General features: G+C 38.7%; 1 protein-coding gene across 6 annotated transcripts in view; it reads right to left on the minus strand.

Moving 5' to 3' along the window:
- Positions 1-24556, minus strand: part of sec24a.S (SEC24 homolog A, COPII coat complex component S homeolog) — a 111071-nt gene that overhangs the window by 22186 nt on the left and 64329 nt on the right. For all 6 annotated transcript variants that reach the window (XM_018254967.2, XM_018254968.2, XM_018254969.2 and 3 more), the window contains 11 exons: positions 17120-17222; positions 16898-17024; positions 15554-15663; positions 13970-14082; positions 13283-13401; positions 12191-12246; positions 10907-11113; positions 10538-10661; positions 10282-10440; positions 9242-9415; positions 8167-8277 (listed from right to left, as the gene is read on the minus strand). In XM_018254967.2, the coding sequence (XP_018110456.1) occupies positions 8167-8277; positions 9242-9415; positions 10282-10440; positions 10538-10661; positions 10907-11113; positions 12191-12246; positions 13283-13401; positions 13970-14082; positions 15554-15663; positions 16898-17024; positions 17120-17222 (1403 nt within the window). The remainder of the gene's footprint in view (positions 1-8166; positions 8278-9241; positions 9416-10281; positions 10441-10537; positions 10662-10906; positions 11114-12190; positions 12247-13282; positions 13402-13969; positions 14083-15553; positions 15664-16897; positions 17025-17119; positions 17223-24556) is intronic.

Below are 24556 nucleotides of genomic sequence, written 5' to 3' on the forward strand. Positions count from 1 at the left end.
GCCAGCTTTCCCTGTCTCCAAAGCAGAACGAATGGAGGCACGATGGTTCGCCTTACGTTCATGAAAGGTGGTAATCGTATTGCCCACGTAAAATAAGCCACAGGGGCATTTGACAAAATAAATTAAAAATTGGGGTTCTGTCATTTCGGTCCTGCGACAAGATTGTCGCAGGGTCGACCTAAAAGAGGCAAGACTCACCAGAACGCGCATCTGCCTTGCTTCCTCCTTCTGTTACATCATGCTCCTACGATGACCACATTTATACACTCTTACATAATTTAGTACAAAAAAATTTTTGTTTGCATTTTTTATTTTACACTTATATGCACTTATATACACATGATGGGGCTCATTTATCAACACTGGGCAAATTTGCCCTTGGGCTGTTACCTATAGCACCCTATCAGTGATTAGTTTCTAAAGACAGCTGCAAGAAGAACAATGAATGCAGCAATCTGATTGGTTGCTATAGGTAACAGCCCATGGGCAAATGTGCCCAGTGTTGATAAATGAGCCCCGCTGTCACACATGTACACACTTTTTTATTTTCATTTTACCAATTTGTGTTATTTTTACCCCTAAAAACTATTTATTTTGGCAGCGTGACTATTGGATAATCTATTTTGGACACTAATTATGTTGTTGGATCAGTTATTTTGTTATTTCATTGATTAACACAATTTTTGTGGTTTTATTGTAATTTTAACCTTGCATTATTGTTGCAGTGTAGTGAAATGTATTTTACCTTGTTTGATCCATCAAAATATGTACTTTCCAAAAATATATAGTTTTCTGGGGGTCTTTTCACAGTTTGGGGGTCTTATGGCACATAACGCACAGGGTCTCTGTTTTCAGCAGCTGAGTTGGCCAAAAATTCATATGCACGTTTTTCATTTGGGTTTGTACATACCACATACTTTGGTAAATCTATGCATATTGGCCATCAAACTATTCAGTAGACATCTGATGTCCATATTTAGGGTGATTTTTCTTTGTTCGTAAAACATTGTGTAAGATAAATGCGGCAAACCAACATTTTAAGGAGATTTTCAGAAATGTCATAAAAACCTCTACGTTTAGAAGAGCTTTGCAGTTTGGTAGTTTGGAGAAAGACGTCTTTCTCTTTGTTGGATTCGTCAGAATGTGTACTTTCCAAAAATATATGGTTTTGGGGGTCTTTCTGCACAAAATGCGTAGTCACTGGTCTTTGTTCATAGAAGGCGAAATTGGCGAAAATTTTTGCTTGGGGTCCGCACATGCCAGCTGCTTTGGTTTATTTATGCATACTGGCCATCAAACTGTTTCATAGACCCTTGGCGTCAATATTAAGGGCAAGGCCAGATGTGGCGTTTTTACGTTGCATTTTTAAAAAGCTCAGTCGGGCGTAAATACGCATAAACTGTACTACCACTGAAACAAATGGAAAACGGACTACGGCAATTCTCACAGGGCGCTTGCAAGGTGAAATCCGTCACAGGACGCCAGTAGTGGCATTTTTTAGCAGAAACGCCAATACCTCAAGAAACTACCAAAGCAATAGACTCTATAGGATCTGCAAGTCTGAAACCACCACTATTTTAAATATGGCATCCAAATTCTCACGAGATAAATGACGTTACGGCCATTGACGTAATTACGTTGCGTATTGACGATCATTCCTGTTCTATTTTGCATGTAAATAGTTTTTCTATCACTTAATAGCTTTTCCACTTTCTATTTCCAGCCAGTGGAATTATGGGAAAAAAGAACATGAGACGTGCATGTTGGGAAAAGAATCCTACGTGCTAAAATTTTTAGGTGATTTTCAGAAATCGTAAAAACCTCTACGCTTAGAAAGACTTTGCAGTTTGGTAGTTTGCAGTAGAAAGAAGTCTTTATCTTTGTTGGATTTGTCAGAATGTGTACTTTCTAAAAATATATGGTTGTGGGGGTCTTTGTGCTGTTAGGGTGGTCTTGTGGCACATAAAACAAACTCACAGACCTTTGTTCATAGAAGGAGAATCAGCAGCCGAGAAAATTCATATGCGCTATTTTTATTTGGGGTCTGCAAATGCCAGCTGCTTTGGTATATCTATGAATATTGGGAATCAAACTGTTACATAGACCCTTGGCGTCAATATTTATGGTGTTTTCCAGTTGTATGTAAGAAATTGGGTGAGATAAATGCGGGCAATTGCAAAATTTTAGGCAATTTTCAGAAATAAAAAACAGCTGTGCTTTGGAGTAGAAAGACGTGCATACCCAATTTGGATTCGGGGGAATGTGTACTTTCCGAAACTATATGGTTTTCTGGGGTGACCATACTTTTTTCTATCTTTGCCGCCCCCCCCCCAAACTATGAAAATGTGTTGATTTTGCAGTACCTGAAATGACGGACCATATGGGGTGTCTTCATTTTGGGGTCCCTATATTCCACATGCTTAGGTAAACCTATACATATTAGGCATAAAACTGTTCAGAAGACCCAAGGCTTTCAATATTTGGGGTGATTTGTCATGATACCTAAAAGTATGTGCAGGGTGGAAATTTTGAGATGATTTTTGGAAATGTCGCCAAAATGGCAACATTTAGGAAAGGTTTCCAGCTTGGTGCTTTGGAGTAGAAAGACATGCATACCCAATTTTCAAAAAATTATAACTTTAGGAAAGAATTGCAATTTGGTAGATTGGTGTACATAGATATATTTACCCAATCTGCTCTTTCTAATAATGCGTTGTTTTATTGGGTAAACCTATTGTTAGTGGAGTGTTTGGCCTTGAAAACAGAAGAATGCTGTTTTGTGGAGTGGTGCTTTGGAAATTTTGTAGTGTACTGCTTGTAGATTTTGATCTATACAAGTGAGAAATCTCAATAATATACTGTATGTATATATATATATATATATATATATATATATATATATATATATATATATATATATATATATATATATATATATATATATATATATATATATACACATACACATACACACAAATGTAAGCAGCACTCAGACGAAGATTTGGTATTGGCGCGTTCAGGGGACATATACCTTTCCAAATCTGCTGTGTTCTCTTACATAAAATAAATTATGTTTCTGATATATGTGATTGTAATATGTGAAACATGATTTTTTTTTTTTTTTTTTTTTGAAAGCTCAGGTTGTCCAGAAAAAAACAATATATTGTTTTCCTGGGTAGACTTACAGACCTCCCTAGTAAAGCCCCTAAAAGGGAAAGATTGGAAAATGTCTAAAAACTGCTCGGCAGTAGATGTTCGCATTTAGGACAAATCGGCTGGCATGGAAAGGGTTAAAACAACCAGTTTTATTTGGGGCTAACCACGTGTTAAGTGCAGTTATTTGGTAGCAATGAGTAGGATCAGTTTTATCCATTACATCCCTTAGGCTTCTGCCCCTTCTGTAAGCTGTTTGTGGATGAGTCCTAAAGATAGGAGGTAATGTTTTATCTTTCTCCAATACTGACCAGTAATTATATATCACCTGGACCAAAGATCTCTTATTAGGGGCATACGTTGTAAGAAAAATCAGTTTGTTAGTACGAGACTGTTGGGGTAAAGAAGATTCCCTTGTTAGAAGGTCATCCTGTGTGTAAACGAGAGCCCTGGTCTTACAGTCTGTGGAAAACAAATTGTAGAAAACAAATTATAAGGTCATCTAGTTGTTTATGAAGTTGTGCTGGTTCCAAATTATTTCTGACCATCCGCATCATTTGCGAATATGGAATACTGTCAAGTAAATGTGGAGGGTGACATGAAGAATGATGTAATAAAGTACCCTGTAATAAGGTCTGTATCCTTGGTATATGTGGGAGCCGTGAGACCTGATTCAGTTAATGTTAAAGTTAAATCAAGAAAGGAAATTTGTGTCTCATCAATGTAAGCTGTAATGTGTATGGTAGAAGGTATGGTGTTCAATTCTTGAACCATAGTGTGGAATTCTTCAGTAGTACCTGTCCATAGCATAAACAAGACATTGATGAAACAAAACATTTGAAAAATGTAGGTACCATATTTGTCAAGGATGTTTTTGCTCCTATTTGGACATGAATGCAGTGTTCTGCACTAAAGATTGTAGGTAGTGGACTACAAAAATAGCTATAGGCTGTAGAAAGGAATCTCTGGCATTCACAATCCGGTGTCCAGGGAGAGATATGAGATCTTTGTGTAGTGCGTAGAGAATAGGGCAAATCAAATTTTGATTTAGGAAATATCTCACCTGCGCCTGCCTGGCAAATCCAGCGATGTACAGACTGGAATACTTTATTACATCATTCTGTGTGTCAACCTCCACATTTACTTAGACAGTATTCCATATTCGCAAATTTGTGGCCTATTTTACGTGGGCAAGACGATTACCACCTTTCGTGAATGGATGGCGAACCATTGTGACGAACCATTGTGCCTCCATTCAGTCTGCTTTGGAGACAGGGAAAGTTGACACACCGGTAGCTCAAAATTTTCTCACCAAAAAACATTCTCTTGCAAGTTTAAGAAGCATGATATTTGATCATGTCCCGCCACCCACACATGGAGGCAATCGCGAAAAACTTTTGCTTCAACTACAATTTCGTTGGATCCATAAATTGAATCCTTTAAGTCCCAATGGACTAAATTAATTAGTATCCTATTCACCATTTCTATGATTTACCCTTTCATTTAGCGAATCTATATTGACTGGTGCTCCAAGAATGGATTAATATCTATATTTACTATTTATACCACACACTGGTATTCCAAGAATTGACTAATATTTTACACTAACTATTCATTGAAGATTTACTGTTTTTATAACATATAATGTGCAATTTTAACCTTACTTCTGTTTTATTCCTTGTTGCCTTTTTTCATTTAATTTACATGACATCTTTTTATTTTCCTTTTTTTTTCCTTTACAAAAAAGGATCCCTTCTTTCACTGTAATTGTATTTATTTTTCAACTATTTGTATTTATTTTATTTTTTAATTTTACTTTTTTTTTTCAACACCTACATTTTCTATGTTTTTTTGTCTGTTTCTTCCTCTTTTTCTTCTTTCTTTTCACTCTTATCTTTTGTTTTCTTTTGCTTCTCTTTTTTTCCCCCTTATTCTCCCATTCTTGTTCAGTTAAACTGCTCATGGCCAGGATTGATATTTGAGAATTATAATCCTTTTACAAGAGGCCCGTCAGAAATATGCAGGTGCTGACGCACCAACACCAGACAGATTAAGACTGAATAACTCATTGGGGACAAATCTAGGAACGCCGAGTTGGTTAAAGACCCCTTCAGATATAGGGTGTGTATACCACCTGAGCAAACCAGTCTCTGTTTTTAAATTAAAACAATCCTCTACCTGCTAAGTAAACTCCGTTGGCGGGTCTGTTTAATGAGAAGATAATTTACCGTCATTTATGTTGGCTGGCATATAACCCTCGCAAATCAGTCAGTGTTAGGGTTAAATAACCTCCTGGTCGCAATGAATAGGAATATTGAAGTAAACCGCATTAGCGCAGGTTGAGCTAATTAAGTAGAAGGCTGTGAGCACTGCAGCTTAATGAGCCATATATACGAGACAATTGATTAATGAATCACAATGCTATGTTCGATAAGCTAGATATGATATGTTTCCAGACATAAACAAGATGATGGCCAAGAGGTTAGTCCACAAGGTTCTTGAGCGAAAACAATACTTTAAAGGAGAAGGAAAGGTTAAAACTAAGTAAGCCTTATCAGAAAGGTCCATCTAAATATACCAGTAAACCCTCAAAGTAATGCTGCTCTGAGTCCCCTGTCAAAAGAAACACTGCATTTCTTTCCTTCTATTGTGTACTCATGGGCTTCTGTATCAGACTTCCTGCCTTCAGCTTAAACCTCATTGCCCTGGGCAAGAGCATGCTCAGTTTGCTCCTCTCCCCCCACCCCTCCCTTCTCTACTGTAATCTGAGCCCAGAGCAGGGAGAGACTCAGGCAGGAAGTGATGTCACACCACATTAATACTGCAGCTCCTATTCTAAACAAACAGAGAGTTTCTAGAGCTGTTTACTCGGGTATGGTAAAACATTCTACAGAATGAATATAGCATTCTAGCTTGCACTATTGCAGCTAATCTATTGGCAATAAAATGCCTCCGGATCTTTCCTTCTCCTTTAACTTCTTTTTTATGCACACCTGCATCTTCTTCTCTCTTTTCCATTTGAATGTTTTTTTTTCTCCTTATGCACATATACACTATGATTTATGGGTGATTGGAAATTTACTGCACACAGACTATCTAATTTTATATTTATATATAGCAGGTGATTTTATTGAGATACATTTTGAGGATGGCAGTTCACATGTTATTTTATAACTTTATGTGGATACTATGTTTCACAGATGAATGGTAATTTATTAAGCATAACACACTTTAACCCTGCATTTCTAAATGGGGTAATTTTATAGGTTATTTTGGACTGGTTTAATTTCACGATTGATATGGTTATTTATCTGTATTTGCACGTATAGCATTGCAGTTTTTTGTTCACGAGTAGGGTGGACTTTGAGCATTTGTAAACAAGTAACGTAAACGTCACGTTGTAGACGTCATTGGAGGTTCACGCCAAACTGGATATTTAGGAGGGTGTTTCTATACAATGTTCTTTGTACTTTGAGAAAGGCTGAAGATGCAGCCAAAACTTCAATTTTGTATAAGACCTGTGAAGTATGGCTTCTCCAATTATATGAATAATTGCACCTATATATATATATATATATATATATATATATATATATATATATTTCGGTGGCAGTATGCACAAAATGTCTCTGTCTTAAATATATTGATAATGGGTTGAGTGCAGAGGAATCTTGTATTTGTCTATATGTATTTTGTGGTCACACCCTCATTGCACCCCCGCCTAATGTTTTTAAAAACTAGTGGTGAGCACAACTTTCCCTTGTTTGTTATAGTTCTACAAGAGCAGTGACCAGCTCTATGTTGTAGCTCCCACCCCCTCCAACTATAGTCAGGTGATCCCACTGGTGTCTAATAAAAGGGCAGCCAAGTTTGGGAGTTTTACTTTGAAAGCAGCTAGTAAGTTGCAGGTAAAACGTATTCGTCCCTTTTATAAAATGTATAATTAAACCATAGAATTCTTAATGAATCAGATGAAAATTGAGCATAGGACTGGCCAGATATGGGATGACTTTGACGTAGTTGGCCAGCTTAAATATATTGCAATATATGGACAAACAATCCCTGTTTTGTTTAAAGGGTAAGGCATTTTTCGGTGGCAGTATGCACAAAATGTCTCTGTCTTAAATATATTGATAATGGGTTGAGTGCAGAGGAATCTTGTATTTGTCTATATATATATATATATATATATATCTCTCTCTCTCAAGGGAAAAGTTGTGCTCATAACTAAATTTTAAACCATTACGCAGGGGTGCAATGAGGTTGTGACCACAAAATAGACATACAGACAAATACAAGAGGTCTTCTGCACTCAACCCATTATCAATATATTTAAGACATTGAGTCATTTTGTGCATACAGCTACTAGAAAATGCCTTACCCTTTAAACGAAACAGGGATTGTTTGTCCATATATTGCAATATTTATCTATATATATATATATATAATATTTAAATATTAGTTCTTGTATAAAAATCATATCTAAATGACAAGATGGCTGCTAGTAATACGGATTCCTGAGTAACATGTTTTAATGGAACTTTAAATAAATTGCAGAGGAAAGAGGGATCAGCTTGAATTATAATGCAATTTGATTCTAACTAAACAGCACAAAAACATGTATTGTGTGCATTCGTGTAAAATGCACACAATACCAGGTAAGGCAAACAGGTTTGTTTTACACAGTGTTGCAGTTCTGGGTGGAGTATGGTGTTAAGTTGTTAGTGTATGTGCAGTAACGTAACTGGAGGGGCCCTGGTGCGGGATGTGCATCCGGGCCCCCCGCACCAGATTATCTGACCCGAAATCGGCCACTGCGGCCAAAAATCGCCAGTGCGCGAGCTGCCAGGGGGCCCTGAGGGGGTGCGGGCCCTATCCCCCTGCTCCCCCGGTAGTTCCGCCACTGTGTATGTGCATTAAGTCATTCTCCTATAATTTGGTCACATACAAACCAACATAGACTGTTTTACCACATGCATGGAAGAGAAATATTATAATCTTATGTACACATACCCATGTTGGCCAGTAGTCCTGTTATTGCCTGTGCATCAGCACCAGCGTACACATCTGAGACTGCAGAAACAACAGGCAAGCACATTGTGTGAACACGAATTCTTCTTTCACCTGAAAAACCAATTCATGAGACAGATCCAAGATCTACACACCAGGAGACAAAGATAAATGTCTGGTAGGTCTTACAGATATGCATTCATAATAAAAGATCTAGTGCACAGCATGCCTTAACAAGTTTAATGAATATTTCAATATTTTCCCTCTGACGACTAATGAAGCCTAATCTCTCTCAGAGAAAATTCAATTTAATTGTCCCCTGCTTCAGATGAAGACACTGGATGTTGAGATTTTATAGCCTGTCTGGTAACTTATGTCTAGTCTAGAAAGCCGCAAGTAACAAAATGTCATCCAGTTGAGTGGTGCATCATGAGCAGATGACACAATGGCATTTGCTGGCATATTAGCAGCAGCAGAGGATGTAAAAGCTTGCAACAGTTAGTTCTGAGCAGGCAACATGGATCTTTGTGCAGGGACCAGAACCTTGTAATGGATCTAGAGATAGGATACTTCAGGGGGAAGTTCCTTGGAGCATGGAATGTACCCAAACTCTAGATGACTAGAAGGAAATAGACTAGATATTCAGGATAAGATGGTCTGTGGGTTAGCTCCTGCTGCCTGTAGTTCTAGCAACAGACCTAATGGAGCTCTGATCATACCTCTCCCATGAGACTAACAAAGCTGAGGGTCTTCCACAGAGCAAAGTGGGTAAAGCAGAGTCTTTCTTACAGAATCCTGCCTCTTAGTTAGTTCCTGTGTCCCCCAAAGGAATGAGAATGAAAAGATTCTGTAATTGTAGAAACTTTGTAAACTTTAAAACAAGCACAAAATGTTCCAAACATGCAATGCATTCAAATAGTAATAAAATCAATTAGTAATAAAAGTGTTAGAAGCTTTATCAGAGCAACTGTTGCCCTACTTAAACCACCAAGTAATAATAGAAAGAATGTCTATTCTATTTTCTTTCTTTCTTTGTTTTTTAACATTCAACTTTATGAATACTTCTGGAATGACAAACCTTTGCTAGAAGTGTAGAGGAGAGCTGACTGAAAAGAAACAACTGGGGTGTCCGTTAGATTTTCTTCCACAGACATCTGCACTGCGTATCCGGCATCAGGGTTTACGTTAGGAAGAGAAAGCAGGTCGGTGGAGCGAACAAAGAAATTCCCATGAAAGGTGTGGATGGAAAGTCCTGGGAAGGCAAGAACGAAAGCAGTGAGCCATATTTTAAACGAACATTATATTTTACAAACGGAAATGCAATTTTCTCATGATTATGTTGCTACATTAACTGCCAGACCCCAAGTCCACGCTGATTAACTTGGCTGAGTCATACACTTTGTAATTGACCATTTTTAAGTGTAAATGAAATATAAGTAGAAAGGGCAGCGTGAAAAGTTGCATAAATGGGCATAAAAGTGCACAGCATTTTATAAAGAAGGTAAAACATAGCAAAAGAACTGAAGCTCTATGAACAAACTAAGTGTTCTTGATAAAAGGCTAACTACACCAGGAAAAGTTTTTGTGTATATGTCCAGCTTCGCAATATACATCAAGGTTTTTGAAAGGTTATGAAACAGCTAAGATGCAGACTGTGCAGACTTTAAATGTCAAACTTTTAATATAGAAATAGCCTAAATCTGCAGTGTCTATTAGTGATAAAAATGACTATAGATAGACGTTAAGATATAAGTTACAGGATATCTCTAGTATGCCGAAAACAAATTGTTTTTAGGTTTTCCAGAGGGTCATATAAACTTTCCACTTTGTCTTTATTGAGTCACCAGCATCTGAGTGATATAAGATGTATGCTTTATTTGCAGGGGTAATGCTGGGAACGAAACACAGTATTGCTTCTTACATTTCAGTTTACATGGGGCACAATATAACTGTGGGTCTTTAAGTATAGCCATAGCAGTATGATGATCAGATTTTGGAACCATTTTAATTCCAGCATAGTATGCCTGTCGCTCCATAGTTATATTCAAAAGTCATGTTCTGCGGTTAGCTGCAATAAATAATTTTCCCTTTAAAATGCAAGGAATATGATGCACAGACCTCTAGTACATCTAATTCTCATGACTGCTTCAAAGCCAATCTTCCTCGTCAGGTATCGCTTCAGCTCTTTTTGCAGTTTCTCCACTTGAACTGGATTATGCTGAGTATGGTAGGAACGATAGTAGTAAACACTCCCAGCAGAATATCTGGAAATACAGCCTTGAAAACAAATGGAACATCAGTGAAATTCTGTATAACATGAGAAAGAATCTCATATCAGTATTTTAATGCAAGCCTAGAAAAGCATTATACATACCAAGCGAGGCCAAATCAGAGTACCGCCCACTAAGGAGAAACAGGTCAACGGATATCTGCTGCCCTGAACAGTCCAAAGCCAACTTCTTGTAAAAATCAGTTGATGGAGTAAGATTATGGATTTCCTTTAAATACACAAATGTAATGAATTAAAGCAAACATTATAAATATCATGGAACATAAAGTAAAGGTTCACTTCAGTTCATTGCAACAAGATGCATAACAGAACAATACAAAATACCACCAATTACAAGTCTATCCTACATATCCTGATCTAAAGTAACATTTAGAAGACCTAAGGCGCAACCTCTTAAAACAATGCATCTACAGTTTTTTTTTCTAAATACAAGACTTTGTATGAGTTTCTCACCTTTGCAGAGGACTTTTGGTTGGGTTCCTCCCTGGGTTTTAGGGCACCTGCTCCCAGAGAAGGAAGCTGTGTTTGGAAGACAGTTATGCGCCCACCAGTCGGTGATGTCAGCTTAAACGCAGCCTGAAGAGCGGGTCCTAAGGCGCTTTGTGTTTCTGATGATTTTGTGAACATTTGTGGGAGGTTCTTCAACAAATCCTGGACCAGCTTAAACAATTACACAACAGAAATGAGTCTGGTTTTTAATTCAAAACCATATTCCTATTACAGTGCATCTCAGTTTAGAGCATTTGTGTGAAAATAAGGCTGCAAAAGGTGAACAGGAATTTTCTGCAGCTCTGTACAATAAAGTCTGAGTGGAGTAAAGTCTGCTATGAAACATGCTTTTCATCTCGAAGAACAGTATTGACCTGGAAAATATAGTCTCTCCATATGAAATTACAGCAGTCAGTAAGCAGTTACTGAAGTAGGCAGGTAGGCTCAAAGTGATTAGTTGCTTCTAAATGAAAGGTAGGCAGCTATATCGGTTTGATGCGATCCATTAATCCAGAAGTATGTCTCAAGACTTCACATCTGTGAACCTTTCCTTCTCCTTTAAGGTAACCTCTGGGAGTGCCAAATGTTAGGCACCCCTAGTGATTATAATCAATTACCTGATGCCCCAGCCGTCTGCTCCTGTTAGTAGAATAATTCTCAGTGAGCAGCAGGGAGTTGTTGTTTTTTTTAATCTAGCTTTTCGTGCATGTACACATGACGAAAGACGAAGCAGGAACATGGTTTCCATTGTTGCTCACTGAGAAGTGCCCCAGGCCACTGCAGTTATCTGCTAACACGAGCACCAGTTAAGTTATTATAATCACTGGGGGTGCCTAATATTCGACACCCTTCCCAACGACAAACTTTCCTTTTCATTTAATAGTTATAGCATGATACTTAGGGGATGATAAATGCTCACCTAAAAGCTGCTGAACTTTTCCTTATTTAAAAAAAGCCTGCTTGAGGAAAAATACAAAGAGGAGCTGGCCTAGAGGTTAAGTGATCAGCCTTTGACCTTGAACCCAGGGGCTCATGCTTTGATTCATTGTGCTTCTTAATTCCCTGGTATCCCATCATATTTAGTGCACCTATAATGGCTGCCTTGCATGCTTGAAAAAGCTCTTTGACTTTCACAGGAGAAAAATGCCAAGTAGAAAACAAAGAATTGCTGGCCCAATGCCTCTTTAATACCATCAGAGAGATTTTGGATAAAGACTTTTAAAGCAAAATCATTTTTCCCAATATTACCTCTTTACACTCATTCAGATTAACCAGAAGATTTTCGGGCATTGGGATGAAAACATCTGTAACCAGGAGAAAAAAAAAAATACATGAGGTTGTTGTAAAATTGAAGACATAACAAAATGTCATGTTTGAAGGAAAACTATAGCCCGAAAACGAATACTTAAGCAAGCAACATTAGAATATTAAATGAAATGACATATTAAAGAATTCCACTAAACTGGTATATATATTTAAGTAAATATTGCCCTTTTACATCTCTTGCATTGAACCACCATTATGTGATGGTCTGTGTGCTGCCTCAGAGATCACCTGACCAGAAATACTGCAGCTCTAAATGTAACAGGAAGAAGTGTGGAAGCAAAAGACAAAACTCTGACTGTTAATTGGCTCATGTGACCTAACATGTATGGTTTGTTTGTGTGTACCATGAATCCTATGATCCTGGGGGGGGGCCTTATTTTTTTAAAATGGCAATTTTCTATTTAGGATTACCCAATGGCACTATATTGATAATATTGATAAAAAAGTATATTATTATGAAAATGGTTTATTTACATGAAGCGGTTTTATGCAATATATTTTGAGAGAGATCTACATTGTTCGATATTGTTTTCCTTTAAGTGAAAATTGCTGTATAATATCAAAATTATATTTCTCTACAAAACATATTACAAAACTGGGGGATATTGACCCACAGGCTCAGCAACCCCTTGCTTAAATCTGCCTTTTCGCTCCTTAAAGAACAAATGAACCCCCTAACATTTTTCAGGTTATTTATACAACTGCAGTGGAGGGGACTGCTTTTAATATCCTGTACAGTAGCTCTGTGTTGGAAAATTTAACAATTTAGACTACACTGGGCTCTTTATATTGAAAATCCTACAGCATCCCTATGCACTGATACAAGCAAAACGATTTGATTTTTACTTGTCACTATAAACCAATAATTTTGCTAGAAAAATCTGTAAACACATATTTGAGTTGTCAGAGGGAAAATAACAAAACATTTATTTCTATATATAAGCAACATAACTGCAAATCAGAAAGCAAAATGTGATTACTAGAATTTTTATGCAAAGTAGCCGTTGTCATTACCATCAATATCGGATACAACCAGCATCTGGGGCTGCGATAATCCTTCCTGCAGACTGTAGAAATGTATTGTGCTGTCAAATGTAATGAAACCTATTTTTGTTCTGGTGTTTCCAGGGAGCCTTTGAAAAATATGAAATGGAAGTCAAAGATGCTGTTTTACTGCTACAAAACTTAAAAAGAAAAAAAAACTGGAAAAAAAAAAAAAAGAACGGCTAGTGCTAGAGTGCTAGTTCGTTTTTTAGGTAAAATTCAGTCACTATATAAATACACAGTAAAATGTGAATGAAATATAAACCAAAAGAATCAAAGTGATTGTAGAACTCCCCAAATCAGGCATGGCTTTGGAATAGATGACCAGCTAAATATTATTCAATATGAGGATACCAATCCTCATTAGGCTAAATGGGAAGATATTTAGCAGCTTTTTGCACAAAGAGTCTAAATCTCCTTCAATTTATCGATATAGGTTGATGTTTTTGCAAGTTATAAGCAAAACTTTTACAGTACTCAAAATAAAATGTATGTACATACAGTATATATATATATACTGTACATTCAAAGCATTCTAGATCATTTGTGTGCAGGAGATTTGTGTGCAGGAAATTTGTGTGCAGGAAATTTGTGTGCAGGAAAAATAAGGATGTTTTGCTCAAGGTTGAACAAACTATTTTATAAACAAAAACTTACCAGTCTAGATTTTCAAGCAAAGTCTGACAGACAGTGTTCAGGTAGCTGGTTTCTAATGCATTGTGGGAAACATCCAACATGAAGAGGTACACAGGGGGCTGTGGTGGCCGCAGCTAGAAAATAAAATTTCTGTTATGTATTTAATTTAAATCATTTACCAACCACAGAACAGTAATTAACTTTTAAATCTAATTTAAATGTGCAGAAGCACTGATAAGTAATGTGAAATGTTGAGTCAAGCCATACAGACATTAACCTTTTGACTAAAAAGGCCACAAAAGTGGAGTGCTCAATGAAATGCAGCTGGAAGCTCAAACGGAATAAAATCACTCAATATTTATAAAGAAATATATAGAAAAACAGGCAATATTCATCAAATAATTAAAGTGGAACTTAAGTCTAAAATAGAATATGGCTAGAAATACTGTATTTTGCATACTAAACAAAAACATTCTCACAGGTTAAGAAGCCTAATTAAATTAATTATTTATGCTTTCAAAAGTTGGCCAGAGGGTCGCCATCATGGACCTTTGTTAGACCTTCATTGCAAGACCAAGACCATGCACATGTTCAGTGTGCTCTTGGCTGCTGTTGTTTTAGGGATCATAGTAAATTATAAAAACAGCACAAGACTAATAATAAATAATCAGATCTGATTAATAATCAGAATATGCAGAACACACTGGTTCCTCTGTTGCCATGTAATATAATGTGGATTTTATAGTTTTTGTATTGTTTAATAAAATCTTTCCCCAACTCTCCAGAACCAATGGCTGTATTAATATGCAAAATAATCCTCTAAGAGAGAATCCCAGTTTATCTGTAAAAATCTGGCTCCATGTTTGTTCCTGCAATTGGAGTTGGAAGCATTGAGCACAGTTTCCTATCACTTAACAAATCTGTCTGATTCCAGTGTCACATTGAGTCCCAGATACAAATGTTGCGTTTTCAGCTGGCAGCTAAAATGCATCTGTAAGAAGTTTAATGAAGAAAAGAAGATGGCTGCTGTCAGGGCCGGCCTTAGGCCAATTGGACCAATTGGGCCCAATTGGGCCCCGCACCTCTGGGGGGCCCCGCACCACAGATAATATTTCCCTCAGCACATGATGCTGCCTGGCCTGCCCCCAACTTTGAGAGTCCAGCCCATCCCCAAATCCATAGGTCTAGCCTGCCCCCAACTCTCATAGGCCCAGCTTTCCTCCAACCTTGATAGGCCCTGCCTGCCCCCAATCCAACCAAGCCTGCTCCCAAGCTGAATCGGCCCAGCCCCAAACTAATTGGCCCAGTCCACTCTCCTATTTCCTCCCTCTCTCGCTTACCCTGTGTGCCCTATTATGTTACCTTGTCTGCCCCTTTCCTTTCTATTTTGTGCCTGTATGCCCTTATTTTCCTAAATATTTGGTGTGTCAGTAGCCAGCAACACTTTGTCTAGGAGCCCCGCCAACATGGTCCCAATTGGGCCCCACATTTGATAGGACCAGCCCTGGCTGCTGTGAACTGCGGGGGACAGGATCTGCACTGAGGGGTAAGTAAAAAGTTATGTTTTTTATGGTACGGATTTGTTTCTCCTTTAAGCTTCCTTACCATGTATTCTGATGGTGCCATAAATTCAATTGTAGCATTCTGAACCTCTGGCCTCTTGTGGGGCTCACCATAGGCTCTAGTTACAGGATTGTACATAAACTCTTCAGGTACTGAAAGGGAAGATTCATTTATTAAACACTGAACTGGGGAATGCAGCAGGATTCTCAGGATTCTCCTGACAATTTGGAAGGTTGTAACATACTGACACATTTACCACAGCTTATAAATGTAAATTTTTCAGAATTTGTTCCACTGTTTTAAACAGCTGAACACCTTCATTTCCTTTGAGGTATTGGTGCACAGTGGAGATCTGTATCCTTACTTCTTGATGCACATCACATGCATCCGGGATTCGGATGTGAAAAGGTTGATTGATGTGTGCCATATTTCAACCTAAATAACTATATGTTATTATTGGATATTTATTTCTGTGCATGAACAAATCAAAAAATAATAGTTAATTTTTTTTGGAGAAGTGTGCATAGGCAATACTTGTAAAAATAAGTGATAATGCAGGCCCCAGATGTCTACATGCTGGAGTTACATAAGTATATACTGTTGGTTTAGATGCCTTGATCATGTCCAAATACTCAAAGTTATATTTGCACAACAATCCCTCAGCTCAATGGATGCAAGTGATTTTTTTAAAAAAAAATATAGTTTGTTTTTTTAAAGGAGAACTAAAGCCTAACGTAAGACGTAGGCTAGAAATGTTGTACGTTATGTTTTGGGCTTCTGTACCAGCCCAATGAAACCACAGCCCTTTAGCAGTAAGGATCCCAAAGCGTCTCCAAAGATGCCCCAGTAGCCCCCATCTTCTTTTCTGCTGATTCACTGCACATGCTCTGTGCTCCTGTCACTTACTGAGCTTAGCGACTTACTCAAAATATACATTACACATAGAATATAAATGTCAAAATATACTGCTAAATAGTAATTAATACAGATAATTACTTACATGGCAGCTCAGAAACCAGTGCAACTAGCATCAGAATTTAATAATCAACCTTGTAGCATCAGATTATATTACAGACAAACCTAATTTTTTGTTTGATAATTTGTGACGACCCCAAAGCTTAGCTTCTCAACAGCTGCTCAGAGCCCAACTAAGCATGTGAGTGTGGCAGACACTTTCCAAGATGGTGACCTCCTGACAAGTTTGAAGTCCTGGATCATTGCTGCTATTGAGAATCTGAAATTTTAGATTGGTGCAATAAGTTCAGTATATAAAATATGACAGTTTTAACCATTCATTGGGTTTAGTTCTCCTTTAATATCATATGATAAATACCTGTTTGTGTCAATCTGCCTTCCCGATGGAAATGTGAAATTAGCTATGCTTACCGTCATTTACTCTGTAACATAAATTGCATTTCCATCGTCTTTGGTCCAAGAAGCTGACAAAGGGATTAATATAAGTCCGACAAGAACGACACCGGACGATTGTACTTGAAGTCACAACAGGAAGTTGCTATAACCACAGTTAAACACATTTGTAGTAAGTAAAAACATTCACCCACTCTAAATGCTCATAGGCCACAGAATAACATATTCACAGTAACTTACAGACAGATCCTTGAATGGATGCAGTAGGAGTCCCAATGGCAGTTTGGCTTTGTTCAGAAGAACTTGTGTCTGAGGGATGTTAGTCAAAGTACAACGAAACAACCTGTAAGGGTGATATTTTTCAAAGCAGATCAGCATTTTTACATTTTGACTAAGAGTAAGTTGAAACAGAAGTTAAAGGGAAACTAAAGTCTAAAATAGAATAATGCTCGAAATGCTGTATTTTGTATACTAAACAAAGACAAACTTACGGCACCAGATGCCTAATTAAACAAATGATTTATGCTTTCAAAGTAGGACACCGGGGGTCACCATCTTGTGACTTTGTTAAACATCTTTTAGTTTACACAGCAGATATCAGACAAGGTCTGTAGAACATAATGGTGTTATCTGTTATCCACTATTTAACCTATGCCATATAGCCTTTTTTCAATTTCCGCCATTGCTACACAGCAGCTTGTTTATATGAACTATAGTAGTGTTTCTGAAGCAAACACATCAGTTTTACCAGTGCAGGGCAACAGTACATGATATTTTCATTACTTTAAAACATTCATTTTTTTCGTGTTACTCTTCCTTTAAATAGGATGTGAGTTCAGTAGGATTAGTGTTAGGAAGTCTATACAGAATAAATAACACAGTTTTATTCACTGAAGAATGGTGTGCGAGTCCTTCTATCATTTTATATATATATTTTTATATATATATATATATATATATATATATATATATATATATATATATATATATATATATATATATATATATATATATATATAGTGATAAGAATTCATTCCCTCTTTGGTGCATGTATCCCAACAGTGGGGGTGGTACAAGAAAGTAATGTACAAAGTAAGGAGTTAAACAGGATATCTGGGAAAGTGCTGGATGGAATATGCATTTCCCCCAGATTTTTGTCACATTAGCGTAAGCAGACTTTAAGTATGTGACTTTGTCAGTGTCTCGTCCTCTTGTAGATCACTCTACTAGTGATCTGGGGGGGGATGTGTTATATGGTAAAAGGTAAATGCAGGTCAGTTCTGGGGTTAAGAGCTCTGGATAATGGATATTGAAGTCAACTTACTGTATTGTTGTTTTTCGTTAGTAGCCAGGGCTGAATGGGAAGGAAGGATTCTGGGTGGGGTGTTAGCCACTTGTCCATAAATGAGTCAGGTGACTCACAGAGTGTGTGGAGGGGCTAAGAGCCTACTGTGAATACCCGCTTAGAGGGGAGAAACTAAATATATAAGCTTGGTGCCACTGCTTTGTCAGACAGCCGCTGAGGAAACTGAGCGGTATCAAGTGCTGGACTTTATTACTTGTGATTTTTGTTTATGCCTTCTGTTTGAACTGGTTGAAATAAAATCAGCACAGGCTGAATTAAACTTAAGCCTCTGTTTGAGTGATTCTGTGCTAAGAAAAGTGCAGAGGTAAAGATCCAAGCTACCTGAAATCTCACACAATTGGTGGAGTTTGCGCTGGCACAAAAACAGTTAAAGGAGAATTCAACCCACCCCACGTAGACCCCCCTCTCCCCAGCCTAACTGCCCCCCCCCCGGGAAATGCCCCATACTTTATACTTACCCCTCGGCGCAGATTCTGGCATCGGAGTTCCACACACACACATCTTCCGGGTCTTCGTGTCTTCTTCTGGTGCTTCTGCAATTTACGCTTGTTTCGGCGAATGTGCAGTTGTCGCAGACCGGCAAAATGCCGATCTCCCACTCAGCTTGCCGAAGACCCGGAAGATGGCTGCGTGGAACTCCGATGCCAGAATCTGTGCGGAGGGTTAAGTATAAAGTGTTTTGAAAGGTTTCTCGCTACAACATGGAGAAAGTTTTTGAGCAGCTAATTATTGCTAATGCAAGCCAATGCTGCACAACGAGAAACAAATTCTTATTTGCACCAAACTGTTGTACAGATCAGTGAGGAGCAGAAGCTTGCAAACAGGTTGCTGGCTGAACAGTTACAAGCGGAGTGGGAGTCTACGGTTACACAGGTGTCGGCCTTGAGGGATTCCCTGGTGGCCCAGCATGAGTAGGTGCAACAGCTCATTGAGGGCCCAAGCTGTTTCGGTAGTATCCCAGCATAATTTGAGTGTTACTATCAGGGCCAGTAATTTAATACACAATTGACACCTCAAGATGATGTGGAAGAGTTCCTACACACATTTGAACGTACATCTGCAAGAGAATCTTGGCCTAAGGAGCAGTGAGCGGGGCTTTTAGCTCCATCCCTCTAAGGGGAACCCCAAAAGGCATATTTTGATCTATCAGCCGAGTACTATGAGAAGTTGAAGCTGGAAATTGTTACATGCCTGGGACTTACCACATCTGTACAGGCCCAGCGGGTACAGTGTTGGATTTACGTTGCTCACAAGTCTCCCTGGGCTCAAATGCATGACCTAATCTAGCTGGCAAAAAATGGCTGCAGCCGGACACACTGACTGGTCCCCAAATCGTGGAAAGGGTTGTCATGGACCGTTTCCTGAGGTCCCTCCAGGTGCAAAAGTGGGTAAGTCATGCAGACCCCAGGTCAGTTGACCAGCTTGTGGAAGTGGTGGAGAGGTACCTGGCAGCTCAGGATTTGGCTGAGCCTAAATCTTCCCAGCAACATCCACCCATTAAGCCGAGATCTCCCATGGCATTCGGTAGGAACATTCCAAGAGAGAAGGACGGTACTGGGGTCAAAGATGGTCAGGCCAAGCCAGGAGGGCCTCTACCCAGTAAAAAACTTGGTCAAGAGGGTATTAAGTGCTTTCGCTGCATTAAAATTGGACATATGGTTGCAGACTGTCCTCTAATAGATGAGCCAATGCAGTGTGATTTTTCGGTCATGAATAGGAACCAATCATTATTTGTTTATGTTGCATGTTCGGATAAGCCTGTGGTTTCTAAGCAAAAGCAAATGTGTGTGGTAAATATGGGAGGTAAACAAGTACATGCCTTGCTGGACTCTGGTAGTTCAGTTACTTTGATAAAGTTGGGTCTAATACGGTGACTTGTCAAGGGAAAAAGCTTGCTGTAGTCTGCATACATGGGGAAAGTAGGAAGTATCCCATAGCAACTATTCAGTTTGACACCTCATTTGGGTCTGTGGCCTGTGCAGTAGTAGTTACGCAACTCCTGCATGATATAATTGGGAGAGATTTTCCTAATATTTTGGAACTATGCGAAAACCAAACTCACATTAACCCACAATCTGTAGCTAGTGAGCTTAAACCCTTAGAGAACATTACTACTCAGGACCCCCTCATTTTTCCCTTTTCTATGTTACTGGGAGATCAGGAGGGTGACTGAGGAAAATTCTGCTCCTATGCAGGATAACCTAAGCCCCACAGACACAGAGGATCCTCTAGGAATACCTGACCTGGAGGTTCAAAAAGGACATTTTGGGACAGAGCAATTAAAAGATTCCACACTGGCAAAGACTAGAGAGAATATAAAAATGGTGGATGGAAAGCCTACGGAACCCGAGGTGAGGCTGGCCTATCCTTATGTGGCTATGAATGGAGGGCTTTTATACCAGATGTACAAAAAAGTCGAGGAGGTCACTGAACAGTTGGTAGTTCCCCAAACCTATAGGAGGATAGTAATGGACCTGGCACATGGGAAGGTCATGGGTGGTCATTTGGGGGTGGAAAAAAACTACTGAGAGGGTTCTACGAAGATTTCGTTGGCCAGGAGTGTACAAGAATATTAGAGATTATTGTGCTTCCTGTCCTGAATGGCAAATGTCTTCACCTATGCCCCACTTTTGTAGTCCCCTGGTCCCCTTACCAATTATTGAAACTCCATTTGACAGAATTGCTATGGATCTGGTGGGTCCTTTTGTAAAATCTGCTTGGGACATCAACATATCCTAGTGATCATGGACTATGCTACCTGCTATCCTGAAGCAGTTCGTTTTGTAATACATGTGCTAAAACGATCACCAAGAAGTAAGTTCAGGTATTTAGCCGGGTAGATATTCCCAAGGAGATCCTGACAGACCAGGGGACACCATTCGTGTCTAGAGTTATGTAAATTGTTCCAAATCTCAAACCTTAGGTCCTCAGTATATAATCCACAGACAGATGTGGAACGGTTTAATAAAACCCTTAATGCAATGTTAAAGAAGGTAATAGATAAGGAAGGGAGAAACTGGGATCAACTTGCCTTATCTGATGTTTGCCATTAGGGAGGTACATCAGTCATCTACAGGGTACACACCTTTTCAGTTCCTTCCAGGGGGACATCCTAGAGGGCTTTTAGATAAAGCCAAAGAGACATGGGAGGGAGAAGTGACACCCCATAAAAGTGTCATTGAATCAAATTGCAGCAGTATTGCCAATTGTTAAAGAACCAGGCCATGCAGCAACAGTTATATAATTCGGGGTTCTCATGTACATACTTTTGCCCCTGGTGATAGGGTCATGGTGTTAGTCCCCACTGCAAAGAGCAAATTCCTTGCAAACAGGCAAGGGCCTTTTGAATTAATGGAAAAAAAGTGGGGAAGTTAACTATAAAATTCATCAGCCAGGAAAAGGCAAATCTACCATGTTAATTTATTGAAAGCGTCCCTAGCTGTTTAATCTGCAATATTATCTGCAAAAACATTCAGTAAAGAACCCTTAATTCCAGAGGTGAAGATTGTAGAGACCATTTTGGGTGTTCAGAAACAAGATGTAAAGGAATTTCATGAGAAATAGAGAATTTTTTTCAGAACTTCCAGGTACATCTATTGTTGAACATGACATTGTCACTAACTCTGGAGATCATGTGAAGCTAAAACCCTATAGAATACCAGAAGCTAGGCAAAAGCTAGAAGCAGAGGAAGTAAAAAAAAAATGCTAGACCTGGGTGTTATTGAAGAGCCTTGCAGTGATTGGTCTTCCCCTATTGTACTGGTTCCAAAACCAGATGGGAGTTGGAGGTTCTGCAATCATTTTCTTAGCTCAATGCAATTTCCAAATTTAATACCCTAAGCCACATGTGGATGAGCTTATTGATAGGCTAGGTACTGCCCGTTACCTAACAACCCTAGATCTGACAAAAGGATATTTGCAGATTCCTCTTTCCCAAACTGCTAAAGAGAAAACAGCATTTGTAACACCTGAGAACGCATTCCAGTATAGAATGATGCCTTTCGGATTACAAAATGATCCTGTTACATTTCAAAGGGCAATGGACAAAATCTTAAAACTCCATAGACAATGGGAGGCTGCATACCTGGATGAGGTTATCATACACATCCCTGATTGGGATTCACATTTACTGAGGGTCCAGGCTGTGTTAGATGCTCTCCAGATGGCAGGTTTTTAAGCCAACCCAAAAAAATGTGCTATTGGTCTAGAAGAGGCTAAGTATCTTGAGTACATCATTGGTAGGGGGGTTATAAAACCCCAAGGTAATAAAACGGAGGCCATTCAAGCCTGGCCACGCCCTCTAAATAAAAAGCAGGTCAGAGCTTTTTTAGGGATTACAGGCTACTATAGGCGGAATATCCCAAATTTTGCTACCTTTGCAGTACCTTTAACAAAAGGGAAAGAATCTGTAATGGTAAAGTGGACACCAGAGACAGAGAAATCTTTTCAGGTTTTAAAGCATGCATTATGTGCCAAGCCAGTATTGTTTTCCCCACAAAACTTTTATTGTGCAAACAGATACATCAGATGTAGGTCTAGGGGCAATTTTGTCTCAAGTTCATAATGGGGAGGAACATCCGGTAGTCTACATTAGCCGAAAATTAAATGACACGAGAGGAAGTATGCAGTACTTGAAAAAAAGAGTGTCTGGCTATAAAATGGGCACTGGAGGCATTAAGGTATTGCCTCTTGGGGAGGGAGTTTGAGCTAGTGACAGATCATGCTCTGCTGAGATGGATGTGTGATAAGAAGGAGACTAATAGGAGAGTTACCCGCTGGTTCCTGGCTATGCAAGAGTTTAAGTTTACGGTAACACATAGGCCAGGAGTTCAGATGAGCAATGTTGATGGCCCCTCCAGAATTCATTCCCTCTTTGGTGCATGTATCCCAATGGTGGGGGTTGTACAAGAAAGTAGTGTACAAAGTAAGGAGTTAAACGGAATATCTGGGAAAGTGCTGGATGGAATATACGTTTCCCCAAGATTTTCGTCTGAAAAATTTTGGTCATTAGCGTAAGCAGACTTATGTCTATGTGAATTTGTCAGTGTCTCGTCCTCTTGTAGATCACTCTACTAGTGATCGAGGGGGTATATGTGATATGGTAAAAGGTAAATGCAGAAATACAGGTAAATGGAGGGCACACCTAATTCAAACTATAAAAAAACAAACATGCAGTGAGAGGTGCAAAAAAACCTATGAGTCGCCCCTACAGAGCAACTAAATATAACATATACAAAAAATCAGGTCTGCACACTCAAACAAAGATCTTTTGACTCAGGTGGTAAGATTGAAATATGTTTTACTAGTAAAAAAACAACCAAACAGAAGCATAATGTTTACAAAGACAAAAAACATTTCACATGATAATAGTATACATACCACCCTTAGGTACAGAAAAGGCAGAAAAGAAACTACAAGTAGCGGATACACCTGCCAAGATGAGAATAGCCCCAACGTTTCGGCAAAATAGCCTTTGTCAAGGGGATTCTCAGAATAGTTTCTTTTCTGCCTTTTCTGTACCTAAGGGTGGTATGTATACTATTATCATGTGAAATGTTTTTTGTCTTTGTAAACATTATGCTTCTGTTTGGTTGTTTTTTTACTAGTAAAACATATTTCAATCTTACCACCTGAGTCAAAAGATCTTTGAGTGTGCAGACCTGATTTCTTGTAAAAGGTAAATGCAGGTCAGTTCTGGGGTTAGGAGCTCTGGATAATGGATATTGCAGTCAACTTACTGCATTGTAGTTTTTGTTTATTAGCCAGGGCTGAAAGGGAAGGGTGTGGTGCTAGCCACCTGTCCATAAATGAGTCAGGTGACTCAGAGTGTGCGGAGGGGCGGAGAGACTACTGTAAACACCCGCTGAGAGGGGAGAAACTAAAATATATAAGCCTGGTACCACTGCTTTGTGAGCCACTGAGGAAACTGAGCGGTTTAGTAAGTGCTGGACTGTATAACTTATGATTTTTGCTTGGATTTTTAGTTTTTACCTTCTGTTTGAACTTAAATAAAATCAGCCCAGGCTAAATTGAACTTAAGGCTCTGTTTGAGTGATTCTGTGCTAAGAAAAGTGCAGAGGTAATGATCCAAGCTACCTGAAATCTCACAATATACAAACACATTTATACATATATTTTATTCTAAGAACCTTACAAATATATGAATATAAACAGAAACCTTTTTATACATATAAACTTTAAGTTTAGACTAATTATGCTGCAAAAACGATAATTTATCAAGCAAATACAAATACAGGTATGGGACCTGTTATCCAGAATGCTCGGGACCTGGGACTTTCCAGGATAATGGA

This window comes from Xenopus laevis, chromosome 3S (genome assembly GCF_017654675.1).
Source record: "Xenopus laevis strain J_2021 chromosome 3S, Xenopus_laevis_v10.1, whole genome shotgun sequence".
In the NCBI taxonomy this organism is placed as follows: Eukaryota; Metazoa; Chordata; class Amphibia; order Anura; family Pipidae; genus Xenopus; species Xenopus laevis.